This window comes from Solea solea, chromosome 9 (genome assembly GCF_958295425.1).
Source record: "Solea solea chromosome 9, fSolSol10.1, whole genome shotgun sequence".
Taxonomy (NCBI): domain Eukaryota; kingdom Metazoa; phylum Chordata; class Actinopteri; order Pleuronectiformes; family Soleidae; genus Solea; species Solea solea.
This window is the reverse complement of record NC_081142.1, coordinates 11,413,998-11,433,278: the sequence shown is the minus strand read 5'-3', so window position 1 is coordinate 11,433,278 and position 19,281 is coordinate 11,413,998. Positions and strand designations below refer to the sequence as shown.

The window sequence follows — 19,281 nt, the reverse complement described above, 5'->3', positions numbered from 1 at the left end:
CTTCAGCAGTGTCAGTGCGGGAACGCAATATCTTTGGGGAATACATTTCCTCGACAGCTGAGGCTGAACATTCTGTAACTTGAGCTCTGTGTCGCTGAGTGTTTGATTTTTTTTTTCTCCCTTAAAATGGGCAAGAAATACAGAGATAAGTGGGGCATTATAGTATGTATGAGTTCATGTATGAGGATGCTGTTGGGAAAAACCCAGGAGAAACCAAATGTGCTGTCCCCCCTGCAACATGTGGTGGTCAGTTGGTTCTGATTTACATTAGAGTGAGTCCTCGGCCCCGTATTTCCTTTCTTTTGCATTGCTGTGATGTTCCATGACAATTAACATCCCAACTCTTTCTTGAGATTTGTTGAAAGCTCGGGGGCTAATTCAAGGGTCAAGCAAGACTTGCAAGCTGTCAGTCTTTCATTGTAACTGGAGTCCCCTCCCCCACTCGGATTCTTTATTCTGGGTCCCCCCCCTATTCTCCCAGACCTTGTTTAATGGAATGGCTCGGCTCCTCTATTCTCCGTCGGTCCTCTAACAGCTAGAGAGGGACAACACGAAGCTTTGTCTGAGGAGGCTGGCATTCTTTCACATCTGCCTCTTGTTTTCAGACCCCCGCTGCATTCAAATTTCAAACTGTCTTCTTCCAATCCCCCTCCCTAATATCCCCCCTTCCTCCCTAAGTCTTTCGGGTTTTTTTTTTTTCTTTCCTAAGGAGACCAACTGAGCTCCCGCATTTCAGAATGTTCACTACGTTGTCAATTATATGGCACATATTTCATGTACACATGTGTTGGAACCCTCTGGGCCCATGTTCCCATGGCTTATTCATTTCTCAGAGTACTTAAACATCTGCCTGCATTGACTTTATATTTAGCCAAAACAGTGCGATGCGTGTTGACATTTTAACAATCTGTGCTTAACAATCACAGATCATTGCCATGATTGTGTGCCTTGTGCCTGAGAAGCCGCCATGATGATGATGTTATTCATCATTTCACTCCACCCACCCCCCCACCCCGTACGAACTCAGTGCTTTTGCAGATGCTTAAACCTGTTGAGGACTTCTCAGGAAAATAGTCAAGGATTGGGTCAGTGGTGGTTTCTGTTTGCGAAGGTTGAAGAGCGAAAAGAAAGACCCAGCTGAGAGGGGAGATCTGTGCACGTTAATGAGTAGACTAACAGCCAGGCAGACTCCCTCAAGTCTGTGCCTCTGGTGCCTCAGCATGTTAAACACTCCCAGCATGATACAAAACATATTAAAGTAGAGCACAGTTATCATCGATTTTCAGAACACCCGGCCCCGTGTACAATCAACATTCTGCATTTTTTTTTTTGTTTTCATGGCAAGAGTTTTGTCTTGGAGGCAAAAACAGTTTTAAGGCGTCTTCTTTGTCTTCACATTCTGACACAGGAGGTCTGCTAAGCATGCTGCCTCATTTTTTTACACTAAGCAATGATGACAGGGTAGCAAGAATAATCATGTTGATTCAACACTGTTATCTCAGGGCTGAGAGTTATCGCGGTTGTTTTCCTTTTTTTAAACATATATAAACGTGGACAGCCATAGCCTCCAAAGATAAACACACACACTGGAATGAATGCTTCTTACGTGATCTTTTAGTTATTAACATATTGCTTATAATAATTTCTTTTGCAAACTATGGAAGGAAATGCCATGAATGAATAGTTTTGGTGTCAAGAGAGTGTCAATTTGACAATTTATGTATAACTAGTGCAAGGTAACAATTAAACTATCATGTAAAGCTTTTAACCAGGTCATCTTGTGCCATGGCCGTGAGTCAAGTAGGCATATTATCAGTGTTTGAAATAGCACTTGACTTGCGTATCCCATAGTGCTAGTGGCAGAGGTCACTGAAGCTGCATTTCCACCGAGTGCAACGGCTCGGTTTGGTGCATTTCGGGAAGAGTACCAAAATAACCAGTCTCAACTGTTCTTTCTGTTCTACCATTATTTGGTACCCTTCCCTTGGGGTACCAGAGTAAAATGGTACGGCGTCACGCTACACGGCCATCAGGTTCAGCCCACACACCACCTACCAAGTAAGTAGGTACTATTCTCACTCGAAACGCAAGCCAGACCCAGGGCTTTACCATTCCAAACCGTACCATACTGTACCAGACTGAACCATACCATGATGGAAACCCGGCAAGAGTGAACCGGAGGGAAAGGGGAACTCTATATGATAAAAGAGTGACAAGGCAAGGGATGGTGGGGGGGAAAAAACTCACAATGACAGCGTAAAATGTTCTGTTAAAAATACCAAAAAGAAATCTATACATTATGCATGACATGGCTGATTTTGTGTGTATATTTCTCTTTTTCTGTTTAAATAGGGCTCATCACACATTGACCTTAAAATCAAACCACCAGGCACTGAAGTAAACTTCCAATTTAATGTTATTATTATGAAAGTACTTTGGTTATATTTTAATCTGAGTTTTCACACTCCATTTCTTATTCGGGGATACTGAAATGACTGAATAGGATTATCATCTCTCAGATCTCAGCTGCAATTCAAGTGTTGCCTGTCTCACTATAAGTGGACAAAACAGCAAGAGCTAAGACCGTGTGCGTGGATGAGAATCCTTAAGCCCCCATGATCATTGTACTGCTTTATTGTGGAGACAATCTGCTTAAGGCCTAATTATACTGCATCAACCTTTAGTGTAGGCTGATTATATGTGGGCACTTGCCCGACAAATACAATTAGCGCTACATGCACAGATCAAATGAAAAACAAGGGTTAGCATTTTGTTGGAATCCAGTGTTCGGTCTCCACGATCAACTGTCAACTGTCAACTTTCGAGTCTCAAGACTGCACATTATTCCATTGAAAGTAATACGCTGTGGGTGCAGCACTGCGTTCCTGTTAACCTCTGTTAAATGGCTCTAAAATTAGAGGTCTCAGGTGAGGTGTAATGTCATACTAGGTGAGCTGATTATGGCAGGCTTAATTATAACTTTGTTAGCTAATGTGTGCGCTCTGCATGTTTTCCCAATGATGAATTATTACACTGTCTGAGACCCCAGACAAAACGGATCAAAGACTCCTCATCCCGTGGTTATTCTCCAGTGGAAGAGTCGGCCTAACGTGACTGCGGCAGCTGTGACTGAACAAGGCAAACAAATCCTTCACTGTCCTTTCAGTGGAGTTCTCTTTTTAGCTGCTAGTATGAGGGATAACATTCAGTCCCTTGAACCTTGCAAACCATCGCAGGTGGTAGACGTGCAACAAAAAATGGGATGTTGTTTTTGAATGTGCTAAGTAATACAAAAAAAAAAAACAGTTTCTAATGGGGTCCTATGTGCCTTGTTGCCAGAGCAATGCCTTATCCCATGGTGAACGTGCTAATGGTTCATGGGAGTGAGAGAACGGAGCTTAGCCCAGCAGTGTAAACACACAGACAAAAGGGAGTTGTTAGTAGTGTGAAACACATGCCTGGGCGCGCAGGTAGGAATTAGGTTTCACCCAAACACAGCTCCAGCACTGTATCCATGACAGGGAGGAGGTCATTTGCTTTTGTAGCAATAGAAAGCAAAAACAAACATTTAAACAGACTGGTTCTAGAGGGACAGGTATGGATGAGGTGGAGAGAGAGGAATTCTGGTTTGAAGACGTGTGAGAGAGAGAGAGAGGGAGGAGCTGGAGAGATAAGGTGGTTTGTGGTCAGCCACAACCATTTGTGTTTGTTTGTTTGTTTGTTTGACTGACTTAGTGTCGGTAGAGTATCACTCAAACCTAAGCACTGTTACTTTTGATATTCTTTTTTGAATCGAAGTGAATTGCCAGTTCGCCAATTGTCGGAAAATCCATATTTGTCAAAACAATATTAAGTTTTTAATCCTCCCTTTTTTTCCCAATTTATTAGTCATTTATCACCAAATAAATGCAAACCAATAGGATTATAGCTGCATGCTAGCATTTAGTGTCAGGTAAAACATTTTAATGTGGTGTCAGTTTATATAGTTGTTTTGTTCACGATCCATCTTCTCTCGACAAATACTTTTATTAGTTGAAATAAAAAAAAAAAGAGGAATAATTCTCAGCACATGACAAATCACTGCGATTACCAGTCCACATCTTGTGTGAGGGACAGTGGAAACTGTGTAAGTAAGGTTTTACACCTCACTTACTCATGCTCTTTGCTTAGGTGCAGAAAATATAATTAGACACAGCACTGACGAGGTTAGCATCGCTTGCTATAGGTCACAGGAATATGAACTGGGTGGGACCTCTTTGAAAGCCCCTCCCCTCTTCCGTTCCCCAGTGAAGTGGTTAGCACTCAGCTGCCATCATGGGATTTCCCCTCCCAGGATTAGTGACCATTTCATTTTAGTGGTATGCACGAGTTTGTAGCATTTCACAGCTTAAGGTTTGTCACATTTCTTTTTTTGTGGAATGTATGTCCTGCGTCAAGTGCCTTGTGATTAAAAAAAAGAAAAGAAAACAAGTGTGAATGAGTGACTTGTCCTGTGAAATCATGCAGGAAGTTCACACATGGCATACATTGATCTCTGAACTGAGCATCTGTCTCGTCTGTTCCACAGGTGACAAGATCAATGATGAGCGTCTCTGAGACCGGTTGGCTTGGACTTTTTTAATCAGAACCTTTTAGTCACAGCACAGACCTGCTGCAAACCATCAACACCAGGCACCATGGCACACTCCTTGTGGAATCTACACACCTTCTGCTGGTTTCTCATCACACTCGCCCAAGTGCACTCCACAGAGGGTAAGTCAATATCAAACTATCTTTGTTTGTTTTCCATAAAGAAAACGTATCGTTTTTGCTTTTATGCCAGCATTTTTTCACAGCATCTTTTGAATGCTCGGCGGCAGCCAGTGCCAGAGATCTCTTTCATCTTACCTAGGAATATGACATGAGCAATGAAATTGTGACTCAAGCCAGTGCTGCTCCTTTGAGTGCTGGCAGTGCTTGTGTAAGTAATTCAGCTCTGAGGACACTGGGCAGAGGCGGATGGGGGACAATCTTGAGCGGTTTCATTAGTTGGTAAATTGTGATTTGTCTGAGATTTTCCGCTTCAAAGCGTCAGTTGTTCCCAGTGGCGTCAGAGCTGCATCCATTTGTAAATTCTTTGCTTAAATGTTCTGTCTCATGGAAGACACACATATTTCACACATCAAAAGGTATAAAGCTTGATGGTGTTTTAATCATAGCTCTCATTACATCACTCTCAGCTGCACCATAATTGCAAGATTTATGTATCCAAACTGTCTGATGAACTACATCCTGTATATATTAGTGTTGAATCTAAAGAATAGTGGTGAGTTCCTCAAATGTTTCAAGACTGGGTTTAAAGTAAATATCACTGGCATCTTTTTCAGTGCAAGACATCAAAGCAGCCATCACAGTTTTTTGGATTGCTGGTGCCAACTGTGGAAGTTCTGGCAAACTAATTTCGATAACTGCTTTACTGATTAACAAAACTCGGTAATTAAGGATTACTTTTTCAAGTTTGGATGAAAGTCATATCTCGAGACGCTTCATTTCCACTGTAGTCAGGCACATTGGCATGATTTATAGCATATGCAAGTATCATCTGGGCATAGATTTGAATTTTCATGTAAGAGGTCGGCAATATGAGTCATGTGTCGCTATTTTTTATTTGCTATTTATAATTGCATGTATCCCATATACAGTAAATCACCACTCTGACTTAATGTACTGTGTAGAAAGTACATGAACATATTTATAGTTATCAGTCTTTAGTAGTCAGGCATTTGGAACAATTGCTGCGATCTCATGGAGTTTCTGTCCCATGTTGCAGCACCTGGGTTTCACTAAGTCCCCCATATTAGGCACTTGGTCGTGTTTATGAGGTGGGAAAAGCCAGTGAACGATCTCAATGCAACGCAGCACCTTATGGTTCATTCATTTATTCATTGTCTACCGCTTTATCCTCCACATGAGGGTCATTGGAGCCATTCCCAGCTAACACAGGGGGAAAGGCAGGGTACACACAGGTCAATTGCAGGGCCAACATAAAGAGATGAACAACCATCCACTCCTATGGTCAATTTAGTGTCCAATTAACCTCTGCATGCATTTGGACTGTGGGATGAAACCGGAGAAAACCCACACACACACTCTTATGGACGAGGAAGTTAAATCTGACGAAGATGAAGTGAGTGAATTCTGGTACATGTTTTGAGTTCCAGCGTTGACAGGTGATTCCACAAAGCAAACAAAATGATTTGGAAGTGTCGCAAGGCGGAAACTGTAGAAACGCCTGTTTCTAATGAGCAGATGAAGTTATTTGTGACATTTGCTGTTCCGCCTTTTCCTCTCGTTGCCCCGGCACCCCTCCGCCCCTCCACTCCTCACACCTACACATACAAATACACACACATACACACACACCAACTCCCCCATTTCCTCATTTCGGCCTCAGAGATCAACCCACAAACAGTTCATTACAAACAATATCCCCAAGTAAACATGCTTCATTAAACTGCGTCTACCCCTAATATCTTTTTAATGCATTTTTATAATTGAATTAAATGGGTTAGTGGAATGCTGTAAATAGTTTGAAGTTGTTGTTCTTTTCTCCTATAGTTTTTGTGTTTGACAGAGGAGATATGCACACGGCCATTTGCACACGGCCAAGACGGATACTGTAACTGTTGGGGGTTGTGTTTGTTTTCGATGCTACTTCTACACAATATTTTCCCTTCTACACATTTGGCTCAGTTTTTTTGACACATGTTAACATGTATGTGCGTGTCTGTGATCAGTGTTTGTACTTGTGCAGCTGACCCGCCTCTCAGCACCCATTTTATTTATTCTCTCCGCATCATAACACGGTACAATGCACTGTGATTGCTTGAATCATGAATGGTGCCCAGGAGCGTCTTATTATAACATCAGTGTTTTAATCAGTTTTAATATGGACATCATGTGATATTAAATATCATCTTGAACAGTTATAATATAGAAGTCAAAACGTTTAAGATTCATAATGTGTAAATTAAACAGTTTCAATTCAATTTCATTTAAGAGCCAGTCCACAAATTGAATTTGTATTTAAGGGAAAGTCAACTTTACAAACTGAGGGCTTGGAGTGAATGTAAAAAAGAAGATTCAAACAAAAGACTGTTAAGTTGCATTAGGGTAGAGGTAGAATCGAGAGCTTGAGTCACAGTTCTGATATTGATGATATTGATCCTTTTTTTCCCTCTCATTCCTACAACAAATGTATTGATTACTGGAATACATTGGTTTGGTAGGGCTAAAGTATTTGGGGGAAAGACTATTGCAGCGGCAGTTTTAAGTCAAACTCTTATTCACTGTGTTAAACAACCAAACAAATCAAACAGTTGAATTGCAGCATTTGCTGTTTGCTAATTAGATTGCTTTCACGTGGATAATATGTATACAAAAATCATCTGACTTCAAATTATTGCTAGTTTAGTTGTCAAAGCAGTGGGTTGAGTTTCAAGGTTTATATATACATAGCTGCGTTTTTAATTAAGATGGTAGTTAATGAAGTGGCAGCCTCTGTCCATCACTTCAATTAATATACTTTACTACAACCCTCACCTACCTATATAGTTATATATGTATATGTATATATTGTGTGTGTATATATATATATATATATAGGTTTAACATTAAAACAAGTTTGGCATTTGGAGAGAGCTTTTTTTTGAAGCAGCAGCTTTATTTGGTGATATGTGCAAATGTCACCATAGCAACCCAGCTAAAATTAGGTTTAATTTATTATGTAACGTAATGTTGTTACTGAAGCTTGTTAGAATTATGGCGACGCAAAATCAGAGAGCAAAGTGGAGGATTCTGTGTTGGGAGTGATGGAGGTCAAAGTGTGTGGCCTGACAAATGCACTGCTTTAGATTGAAAACGATATATGAACAAAAGAAATAATAATAACATACTGTACAGAAGTAAAAGACCATACATGGTTGAAGTACATAAAACAGTGTAATTTAAGCAACAATAATTTAATAGCATTGGCTTTTGTCAGCATCGGGAATAGATGCAGTCCGAAGTTTCTCCTTGGTCAAATGACTCTGTGGGTTTTCAGTGACCTAAAATCATTCAGGTGCTGCCGAGTTTGAAAGAGGAACTGAAGTGAAAAGATACAGTAAGTGTTCCCTATGAGACGTTGTTGGTGTGCTCCATGGTGCGTTCCGCTATTGTACGTTTCAGTTCTGCTTCATAGTTTTAGTTGTTTATGGCATGTTTGCGTTGTCGGACAAAGGTCACCAAAGGGAATTAACAGAGAGGCAAATTGGCAATGGCGAAGGAGCCGATCGCCATGTTTATTCCTGCTTATCTTGATGTTAAAGAGATATGAATTTCATGTTGTTATTTTATTACTGTGGACCCTGTGTTGTTTGTGCCTGTATATGAAAGGTTATTAAGAGTTTGTCATGAGTTCAGTTTGATAAAAAAACTGTTTTTCAGTGACAAAACTCGTATGAACAAACCTGATACTGAGAATTTCCTTTACTTCTCTACATCCTGAAGCCGCACCATTGTTTCTCATCAAAATGCTTAAGGTTTGAAGCACTTGAGACTTCTCAAGGGCAACAAGGAAGGACACTTTTAAAAGTCCTGTTTTTGTACTATGTAAGAGGAAGAAAAAAGAGACTTGAAGCCTTCATCTCAAAGTGAATAGAATGAAATAGACAATCAAGGTGTTCTGAAATGTAATTACTAAAAGTAAAAGCCCTGGGCTTAATGTAAGCCAGAGCTTTCGAGAACAGGGCTGAGCAACTCTCGGCTGCGTCACAACCCATTTGCCCCGCGTGGCCTTGCTGTAACCACAAAATCAAAGTTATGTATACAACTTCATGAATAGTTGTATACATAATATGACAAATCTTCAACTTCCTTTGCGCCCACACAACATTTCTTGTGACCTGACCTCAGCGTGATCTTTGTCATGGAATGCAGACCAGCAGCCAGCAGGTTAATTTGAATCAAGTTAAGTAAATCCACACATAAGGGAATTCTGCAGAGGCCGTGTGTTTGTTTATCTCTGATGATCGGCTTCTCATTCTTTCGACCAGGGGCTTCCTTCTCAGTAGCTTCACTTTAACATTTTAATACCATCTGTCAATTAGAGCCATGGGGAGTAGAGATAGATCCTTTGATGTACACCACTTCATTCCCCGACCACTTAACTTGGTATTTAAGGTCATTTGAAAAGGTAATACTAATGTACCTATTAATTGTCACTGATTTATACTGAAGACAGCATTGAGACAATTAAAGCTAAGGGGTAAATTTTTTTCTCACTTATGTCTTAGGCAAACAACTTGAGTTGGTTTTGTCTTCTCCCCCACTGCTTGATGTCATCTCAGTTATTTGCAGCAGACTGGGGAATCAGGCTTCCCATGGAGCCAGGCGGGCGTAGGGCCTGTGTACGAAGGCCCACCATGCTGTCATGTCTCTTTCATCGCCATCCAGGCTTGGCCAATAAGGAGATAAGGAGACAAAGAGTGGGAGAGCAAGCAGTGGCAAGGTGTAACCATAGCCCCTGGGTCTCCTCCCTGCTGAGCACTTCAAATCCTCATTAGGATCTTCAGCAAAGGAAGGAGGGATTTTGTGGATTAGGGCTTTGTCACAGCTGGCTCCAGGTGGGTGTTTGTCATGCAGGAGAATGGTGGAGCTCTGACATCTTGCCACCCTTTTCCCTCCCACCCCACCGTGGCCCCTCCCTTCACCTGCATTGCCACTGGGGCAGTTAAACAATGCTCCACTGACTCCCTATGGAACTCATCGTTAAGGCCTTATCCACACAGAACAACAGAACTTTCCCTGTACAATCTTTTCTTTTTAGTTTCTAAAAAAAGTTTTAAACATGGCATGGGAGAAAATGTAAACATAGCATTGTGTCAAGAAATATTTTCATCCACACAAAGCCCCCAAAAGGACTTTAAACGCTGTAGTATAGGCTTGTACGTGGAGCTGTAAGGCTTCTACAGAAATACACCAAAAATGGAGAAGAGGATGTGGAGCATGCCCATAAAGCATGTGTGCTGTGTACAAACTTTCTATTAAAATATAACTTTAATTAAAGTATACATTACAGAGGATATAATCAGAAACAGAGACTGAATGAACCAAGCTAGGGGGACTAAGGAAAGAAAATAAGTGTTTGTGTGCTCTCAAAACACAGCCTCCATTCCAAACCAAACTTAAATGGATTCTCCTGAACTTGTTTTCCTGTGTACGGTCCCTAACTGTATGTTGGTGTCTGTGAGCTTGGGCTGCAGCATTAGCATTCTTCTTAATAGTTATTTGTGCCGTGATAACCTTGGGAAGCATCATTAGTTTGTTGTTTACTGTCACCGTCCGTAACTCATGCTGAGATTTTGGATGGGACACCAATGCGGCAGTTCAGACAGGAGATATTATGCCTCGTTTAGTTGTGGCACAGACAATGGAAATGCTATTTTTGAGACTATTTTTCCCCTTCCATCTAATTTATTTCATGCTTCCCAAGCTGTATGTTTTCCTTGTTAACCCAAGAACATGTTTTTCCCGAGCAAACATGTGGCCATTTGTCTATTAAGTCATTAGTCTTGTGCATGTCTCACACAAACCACAGGACTTTGTTTCTCAACACATGGCTCAGTCTCTAACATGGTCTTAATTAAGTCTCACTCTTGCCTTGGAGAGTGGTTCAGCGTGACACGTCTTCAGACTTAGCGTTAAACCGACCTTCTTTTTGCAGAGGTTCCTGCTGGGTGGGATCTCGTAGATAAGTCACCCATCTACATATCTGCCTTGTAGTTTACTGTCATGCTTTGTCTAACTTTGTTCTTTCCCTGGTAGAATGATGTGGGTCCCTTACAACTGTATCCCAAACAATCTACAAAACATGTTCTCAGAAACCATACAGTCTCCTCACTGAATCCCACATATGGGAAAACAGATATGACTTCTCGATCTCCAGTGTAGTGATCTACTGTATAAGCACGGACCTGTTATTCATGGTGCATTTATTGTTTTGTGCTTTTGTTGGTCGTCTCTGATCTGGCTGGGGCAGATGTGACTCGCGACATATGGGCGTCTTTCTGTAAGCAGGCTTCAATTTGTCAGAGATATGCCTCCATTTGAAAATGTGTGCTTTTTTTGTTGTCTGATTTTAGCCATGGTAGTGGAAGGAAAACTTGGCATTATCTCAGGTCGCCTGGAGAATCAAATTATTATTATTTTTTTTATAAAAAAGGCACAAATACCTGAAGCTTCCCATATGACAACATGTTGCTGTGTAGTGGACATCAAGGACTGCAGATGGACCTCGCACAACGGCTGCTGATGAAGTGCTGTCTGGAAGGGGCGGACGAGGAGAATGTTTTTGATTATCCAGTGTAGATGGTATTTCAAACAGGAACCAGCATGTACACCTTGAGCCAGACAAATGAAACTGCACAGCTGGTCAAAGGGCATATGTAGTGTGGTTTCCTGTTTGCCACTGTAATACTGTGGGATTTCAATGTGATTAGACTGCAGTGGTTGGGTCACAGAGAGTGCAGCGCTGCAATATTCAATCGCTATCTATATAAAGCAAAGCTTTTAATGTGAATTGCAGGCTGATGTTGACTGTTGACTGCACACTTTACTGTTAGGCTTCACACGGTGAGTTATATAGAGTGAGCAGTTTACTCTCTCCACTAACTGATCTGACCATAAATTCCACTTTAGGAATAAAGACATTCAGCAAGTATAATTTGAGAACTTTCATTGACACAAGCCTGTATGTTTTCTGTTGCATATCAGCTAAAATGCCTATTTTTCACTGGAAAGTGTGGTTTTGATTTGGCTGCCATGCATTGAAAAGTGAGTGCACAACATTTAATGAAAGATTCTTTTGAGGGATCATAATATATCCTATAATGCTTGTGATTTCGCTGACTGTACTGTTAACACTCAAGAGGCAGATGCAAGATATTCATACTTGCCCTTAGTGGAAATCCTCTTCGTCCTCGTGCTTTCAGTCCTGATTTAGAGCAGCTATAAATCCTGAAGAGGCTCCTGTAAACTACACCCATTAATATAAAGGATTTAGAAGCAGGGCCTTTGAAGAAACTCTGTAAGTTAACAAGCTTCATAAATGGACACTCAGGGTTTCATTGATACATTCAGTTTTTTTTTCCTCATTTGTACAAAGTTGTAATTGCCCTTAATTAATAAGGAGGCCTGTCTAAAACCTGCCTGACCAAAGGCAAACTGCTCAAATATTTCCTCAGTCTACAACAACGTTGTTTTGGCCCATTGCCTTATTTATGTATGGCATTATTCATAGAGGGTAATTCACCAAGTTTACATTTACTCATTATTATTTGATCACTAGTAGATCACTACAACTTGACCCCACGCATCTCATCTTCTGAAATTGTCATAATGACACATATGTCATAGGTTTGGGCCGCCGCTCTTAAACGCAGCTCTCGAGTTGATGATGGGATAAAGACAATAGTCGTCAAAGATATTTCTCCCCGGTGAAAAAGTGATCCAGATCAATATCAAATGCAATTACTCATTTTCAAACAACTCTTGTTTGTACAAGTGTGTCTTTTATAAGGCTTGCTGCTCAGTTGGAGAATAGCCTCATCACGCTTGCTCTTGTGCATTAATTTCAATCACACACAAACTCACACAGACTCCCCAAATTATATCTTAAATATCAATAAGCAATAATTACGGGAAATAAATACGGCAGACATCTGATAGATCTTTAGATGAGAGCTTCGGTCCCTGCTGTGACAATACGATGGCTGAAAACAGATGAAATGTGTGTGAAAGTTAGGAAGCTCAGGCTTAGTCTATTGACTAACGGGGTTTATCCAAGTCTAAATCTGTTTTAATCAAAGAAATTTTGGCAATGAGCGAGTGAACAATCAGTTTGCTTACATATGCAATGGAAAGTCATCATGATCAGATTCAGGCTCTGGATTATTAGGAAAAGCAGCCAATACATCACTGACAAATTGAAACGAGAGTAAATTCAATTTGAACTTTGCCAGCCTTTTCTTCAACCACTAGAAGATGGAACACAAACAAGAAATGCTTTAGTTTCTCTTGTGCTGCAATGGTCACATAAGTACGGCGTCGGTTTGCAGAACACACGTGGAAACAGGCAGGAGACGAAAGAAAAAAAAAAAGGTCAATGTACTGTATATATTTAAAGGAGCACTGTGTCACATAAAAAAAGAAAAAAAAAAAACACTTAGCGTAGAACGAGGCGAGTCTGCAGTTGTCTGAATAAAAGCTGCATAAAGAATTCAGTAGGAGCAGCAGTCGTGTCACCGGGGCATGACTACCCAGTTGGTCAGGGAATTTAAATGCCAGGCAGGGGTCAGTTGAAGCAGCTGAATAATATGGCACAAATGCATGCACATGAGCACGGTCTCAGGAACAGGAACCACTGCTGTGGTCTACCTTCGCGAGTGCACTCTGGGAATGCAAACCAAGCAGATGGACCCTTGTCACTTGTGGTGACCCATTGGGAAATGTTTCCTTATTGAATCGAAGAGCATCAAAGGCTTCATCGGAGCGGAGAGGGAAGTCTGGTGTGCCGACGTATTCCGAGTCCTGAGGACAAAAATGGAGGAAATTATATATAGACCGACCATAGCATGAGCTGACAAACACACCACATATCCGGTCTAAGAAAAGAGAAAACAAATCTTTCGCAAGAAATATGACTAACATTCTTATCGCATTTAAACTCTCTATCATTTGATATCGTATGAAATTGTCACTGATAAGGCTGAGTAATGAGGTCCAAAGAGCTTTCTGTTGCTAAAAGGCACTATCATTTATGGCCAGCCCTGTATCAGTTCTGTTTGGGAATAAATCACCACATCAGCCCCCCACTTATGAAGCAAAGCATGCTTTAAATGTAGTCGCCTCACTAAAGGTGTCACTGCAGTTGACGCACACACACCGCTAACTCAGAAATCAGTCATTTTATGAATTTTGAAGGATGTTTACTCCCTGCGTCTTTAAACGTATCACAAAAGTGCAATACAATGGTCAGCCGGCCTTGGCCTGTTTTTGATAATAATAATAATGTATCACTGTTTAAGGCTCAAATCTACCAGTGTCTGTTTGTTAAGGACCATGAGGCAGAATTTACTGTTTGATGGTCACCACAGCCATTTCATTACCAGAAGATGTCCTTGCTTTTTTGTGTGACCTAAAAAGCACTTCTCCTCCCTCTCCCTCTCTCTCCCTCTCTCTCTCTCTCGCTGTCCCACACAAACACACAGTCACGCATACACATACCACCTGGCCCCAGGGCTATCCGATATTAGACAGTTAGATGACATTGTGTGCTTGTGTGAGTGCAGTCAGCCGACATGTGCAGATGATGTGAAGTCAATAATGCATTATGAAAAAAGGGGATTTATGACCTTGATGAGCGCCGCAGAGCGTAATTAGGCCTAAAGGTTGATTTACATACAAGTGTATATGGAATTTGATGAGGCTGTCTTTTTCTTCCGCTGTTCTGCATTTTCATTCCGTCTGCTGACAACACTTAATACTTTGTATCTGTTGAAATTCTTCTATATCAGGTACACATTAAGACATGTCTTGGCTAGCAATAATCTGCAACTGGACACAGTGAAATCAAGCGCTAAGCCACAGAATGTGTCATATGTGCAGCGGGTAGGGTTGTTGTCTCACAGCACGAAGGATCCCGGTGGTTTTGCATGTTGTCCCAGAGTGCGTGTGGGCTCGCTTTCCCTCTCACAGCCCAAAAGCATGCAGATTAGGTTAATTGGACACTCCAAATTGACCATAGGTGTGAGTGTGAGAGTGAATGGTTGTTTCGTCTCTGTATGTTGGCGCTGCGACGGTTGGGCGGCCGGTCCACGGTGTACCCCGCTGTTCGCCTCATGTTAGCTGGGATTGGCTCCAGCCCCCCGCAGCCATCATGTGGAGGATAAAGCAGTAGAAAAGGAACGAAAAAGGCCACAGAATCAAATCACTTTCCTGTACAATGATGGTATTTCCTGTGTCTACAAGCTCTGGTTAGAGATGAGGTAAGGTCTGTGAAAAGAAGCCAACCTTAACACTAAGAGCAAGTGAGGAAAAAAAAAAAAAAATCTGTCTTCTTTCATTGTGTCTTTTCCGAGAGAAATGACAAGATCTTTTTCAGAGTCATGTACCTATATCAAAGATGCTCCTGATAGCCCCCCTGCTGTTGCTATGGAGGTAGCAGAGATGTAAATGAACTGGAGTGAACTGGATGGTGGAGAATACAAATGAGGCTGGAATGCTTGGTTCCCCTGCTGCTCTTTGCCTCTTTTTCTTCGACCAATATTTCCGTCTCCCTCTCCCTGCACAAGTATATTTCACGTATTTTGACACATGAAGTGAGTATTTGCTTGGGTGTGTCTTTATTATTATTTCTTGTTTTTTTTCTGCAAGTAGATTCAAATGCATTTGTAGTGTGACTTCAGAGATAAAATTAGCAACATTTGCCAAATGTGCAAAAAGGAGAATCTCTGCATTTGCTGTGCACCCACCTTCACACAGACCTCGACGGATGCATGCCGATCCGTGTTCTGTGTAATGCTGTGCATCATGAATGGTTAAAATAAGAACATTAAAATCAACGTTCCTTTCTCCTAGAATGACTGGGGTTTTTCCCCCCCCCAATCAACTCAGATATAAATATGAGCTAGGATTTTGTGTCAGTCTATTCTGTGATACATATGGCATAGTTTCAACATCGGTTGTCAAAGACTTTTATAATCTACAGATGTTCTGGCCTGAATTACAGGGGAGAAAAAAACCTCTACATGAGCGACTGTCGTTTGCCGTTAGCCACGCTCAAAAATGACATCAGCTTTCAACACACAAAGCAGAAAACAGATATGCACTTTTAAGTTTCTTTCAATATTTAGAAATTCAGAAGAATATTAAAATCTGCCTTTTTTTTTTACAATGGCCACACAGTCAGCAGTCTATCTCATACTCTGCTGTTTGCAGGATATATGCAATACTTTCTTTCTTCTTCTCCTCCCCTGTGTGGACATGACTTCTTTAGAACACATCCTGTTGTAAAGGAGATTCTGGATTATAGAATCAGCACTGTGGGAAGAGTCTTGACTTAAAAATGACTTTTCTTCACAGACTGTGAAAAGGGTTGGGGTGGCGGAGACACCCGGAGACCTCAAGCTGTATTTCCTGTGTCCGCAGAGCTAATTCTATAGGCCACACATTTCTTTCACCCCAAATCCCCCCCCAGCATGTGACCTTGTTGGCTCAAGAGTGCCAAATAATGGTTGGCTGAGCGGAGATGCTAGCTCATTTACAAGCAGCTGTTAAGCTCCCGTCAGAATAACGAGATAAATCAAAGGGCTGTGTTAACGTTAGACGACAAGCGTCAGGAGCGTCCCTGTCACACTTAAGTCTGGCTCTTGACAGAAAAAATTATCTGGTTTCACATCAAAATAATCTGCAGACCTCTTTTGTGCTCTGGCCACAATGACGGCAGCATGAGTGGCTGAATGGACCTTTTGACGAGCCTCTGCTTTGCCCCTGAACTATCTTTAAAACTGTTTACATCAGGAAGTGTCTCCGTTGGCTGTAGTACATATGCCGGGACTTGAAGTTGTGCTGTAACACACATTGCAGATATAATAGCGGAAACAAAGACAGGAGAACGAAAGGGAAATAAGGTTTACAATTCTACAATATGAATTCTTGTATTTTTTTAATATAGCAATATGCCTGGCAAAAAAAACAAAACAACGCAATGTCAGTTTTTTCCAATATCGTGCAGCCCTGCTTTACACCTTTTCTGTCATCAGATAGCGATCAGATAGCGCTTCACCACATGCATTTACACGTGTTATTAACATGCCTCTCTGGTGTCCACATCAAGATCCGATTGCAATCCGATCTTGACGGTCATCCTCCGTCTTCTTCTGCAACAGACTACAGCGCCAACGTCCGATCACAGAAAACACATTTTAATGCCAGGTACAAAGGGGGGGAGCCCCGAGTTAATATGTCCTTTATGCTGCATAATCAACACACATCATGTGCCTTGCACTCAGTAAATGTATGGCTGTTCCCGAAGCTGATTCCATCTTCATATACTTGACACGTCCTTCATGACATGTCTCCTAAATTCATCACAATAATGTCAAGCTTCAGAGGACTGTGCATGGTAGGCTGTCCCTACATGGCTGATGGAGATCCTAATGACTCCTATTTTCTGTGAAATAGGAAGGCATTTGGTTTTATTACCTCAGCCTCAGTTACAGTCATATCCTACCAGATGGTCAATTTCCAATTGATTTGGCTCATCAGTGGAAACAAAAGGATTAAAACATTACAGCACCAAAGAGATGGTGCATAATGGGTCCCCCTTTACATTTGGGAGTTTCTCACAGTTCTTCAGCTGTGGAATCATCACAAAGGTTACATGGTAGTAAATGCCACCCTGGGAAGCTTTAAATAGAGGTTCCTCATTGGTGTAATAAAGTGCTATTACCCATGGAAATGGAGGTCCTGTACACCAATCAAAATCAATTACTAACACATGAGAACAACATGTACCATAAGGTCATGTCAAAAGGTTTAGTGATCACATATTATATTAAAGCAAACAGCTGTTTTGTTGATGGCAAGACACAAAACCACTTCAACCACAACAGTTATTTACACTTGTTGGATGTGGAACGGTAGATTGAGGGCTTGTAGTCTAGTTTTAATCCGTGCAAAGAAAGAGTGGAGCCCCGACTGCATGGTTTGCCTTTGTACGATGGCACTGATCGCTGCTCAGTACAGTGCTTGTCACATGAGGAGGAATTGAAATGTTTTTTCTAGTGGCGGTGGGGTGGATGCGAGACCAGAATGGCTGATTAGGGAGTGTCAACAAGGCCATGAGAAGACTTTAGCCACATTTCTCTGCTGCACTATGTTGCCATGGTCACAGGATTGAGTTTTTCCACATATTTTGTTTTGGCTCTATTTTAACTAGCCTCAATTTATAGTCTAAAGTGCATGACACAAGTGGATTTCATCAGAGTCAAAATCCACCATTGCTAATTAAATTTTACCATAAGGCTACATCCACACTTGCACTTCCTATTTTGAAAATGCATGACTTCATGGCTTCTTTTCCCACCTGCTGTTCACACTACTTTGGGTTTTTCATGCCCCTAACATGGAGAACATTGGACATTTCTGGATGAGCAGAAAGTGAGATAATGATGCAGTCTCTTAACAATTGGATCTTACTAGTTACGACTCAAATACTGGTGGTAAATGCAAAGCGTTTCTACAATTTCCTGTCAGTAACAGTTCCACTTAGTTAGTCCAAGAACAGAAATCCCCTCTGTTGCATTTCACCATAGCCATGTCTTATTAATAGTATTTTCTGCAACTCTGCAACCATCTGTAAAGAGACAGCCTCCTAATGTAAGTGAATTTAATGTAAGGGTGTGTTACTATGGACGAAGCTTACTTCTGATACAGAGCTAAAACATTGATTATATTATATTATATTATATTATATTATAAATGTACTTTACGACAAAATTCCTTCAAACTTGCATATGGACAGACATGAACTCACAGATGCCTACAAATGTAAGGCAGTAAGTAATTCCAGTTGTTTCTGCCGGGACACATGGCTTTCCCGCAATTAGTTGCCGTGCGGAGAATGTAACTCTCGGCTTCTAAGGTGTTTGATTGATATTCATTGCCCTATTCAACCCATGTGTAGGTTTTGATGCACTATCAGAGTGAAAGTACATCAAAGCAAGTAACTAACATCTCATATTTGGAGGAGGTGTCTGAAGTGTGTGCTACCTGTGAAGAGGAGAGTGCTCACTTTCTCCTTTGAGTTTTGTAAGTGTCATGTGGCTCTATTTTGGCACCAGTGTGCATCAATGGCGTGTGGCACCATTTTTTTTGTTCGCTCGGCAGCCGCTTCCGAATCATAGGAAGAGCAGAGGTAGAACGCCACCGGAGACGCTTCTGATTTTCTACAAGGTGATTTGAGAAGACTTCTCACAAAAGCTCAAAGTAAACGTAGAGAAGAAATGTCAATATTTCACGACATATTGACATTCTTAAATCATTTTTCCGCTACCATATGAGAAGTAAATAATTTGCGTGTGATATCATAATCTACAAATAGTTATTCTAATGGTCCTTGGGCAAAAAAATATTCTTTATGAATATTTCATTCTGTTGTGCTTGCAGTGCATTGTCATGTCACATTATGATCTATGGCAG

At 41.2% G+C, this 19,281-nt stretch overlaps 1 protein-coding gene across 33 annotated transcripts in view; it reads left to right on the top strand.

Annotated features, from left to right (window-relative positions):
- The window catches only part of adgrl2a (adhesion G protein-coupled receptor L2a), an 89,245-nt gene that overhangs the window by 15,503 nt on the left and 54,461 nt on the right, over nucleotides 1-19,281 (top strand). For 32 of the 33 annotated variants that reach the window (XM_058639231.1, XM_058639227.1, XM_058639235.1 and 29 more), the window contains exon 2: nucleotides 4,568-4,752. In XM_058639231.1, coding sequence (XP_058495214.1) covers nucleotides 4,677-4,752 — 76 coding nt within the window. In that variant the 5' untranslated portion in view covers nucleotides 4,568-4,676. Of the gene's footprint in view, nucleotides 1-4,319; nucleotides 4,393-4,567; nucleotides 4,753-19,281 lie in introns of those variants that run through there. The other variant, XM_058639224.1, reaches the window with a different exon arrangement.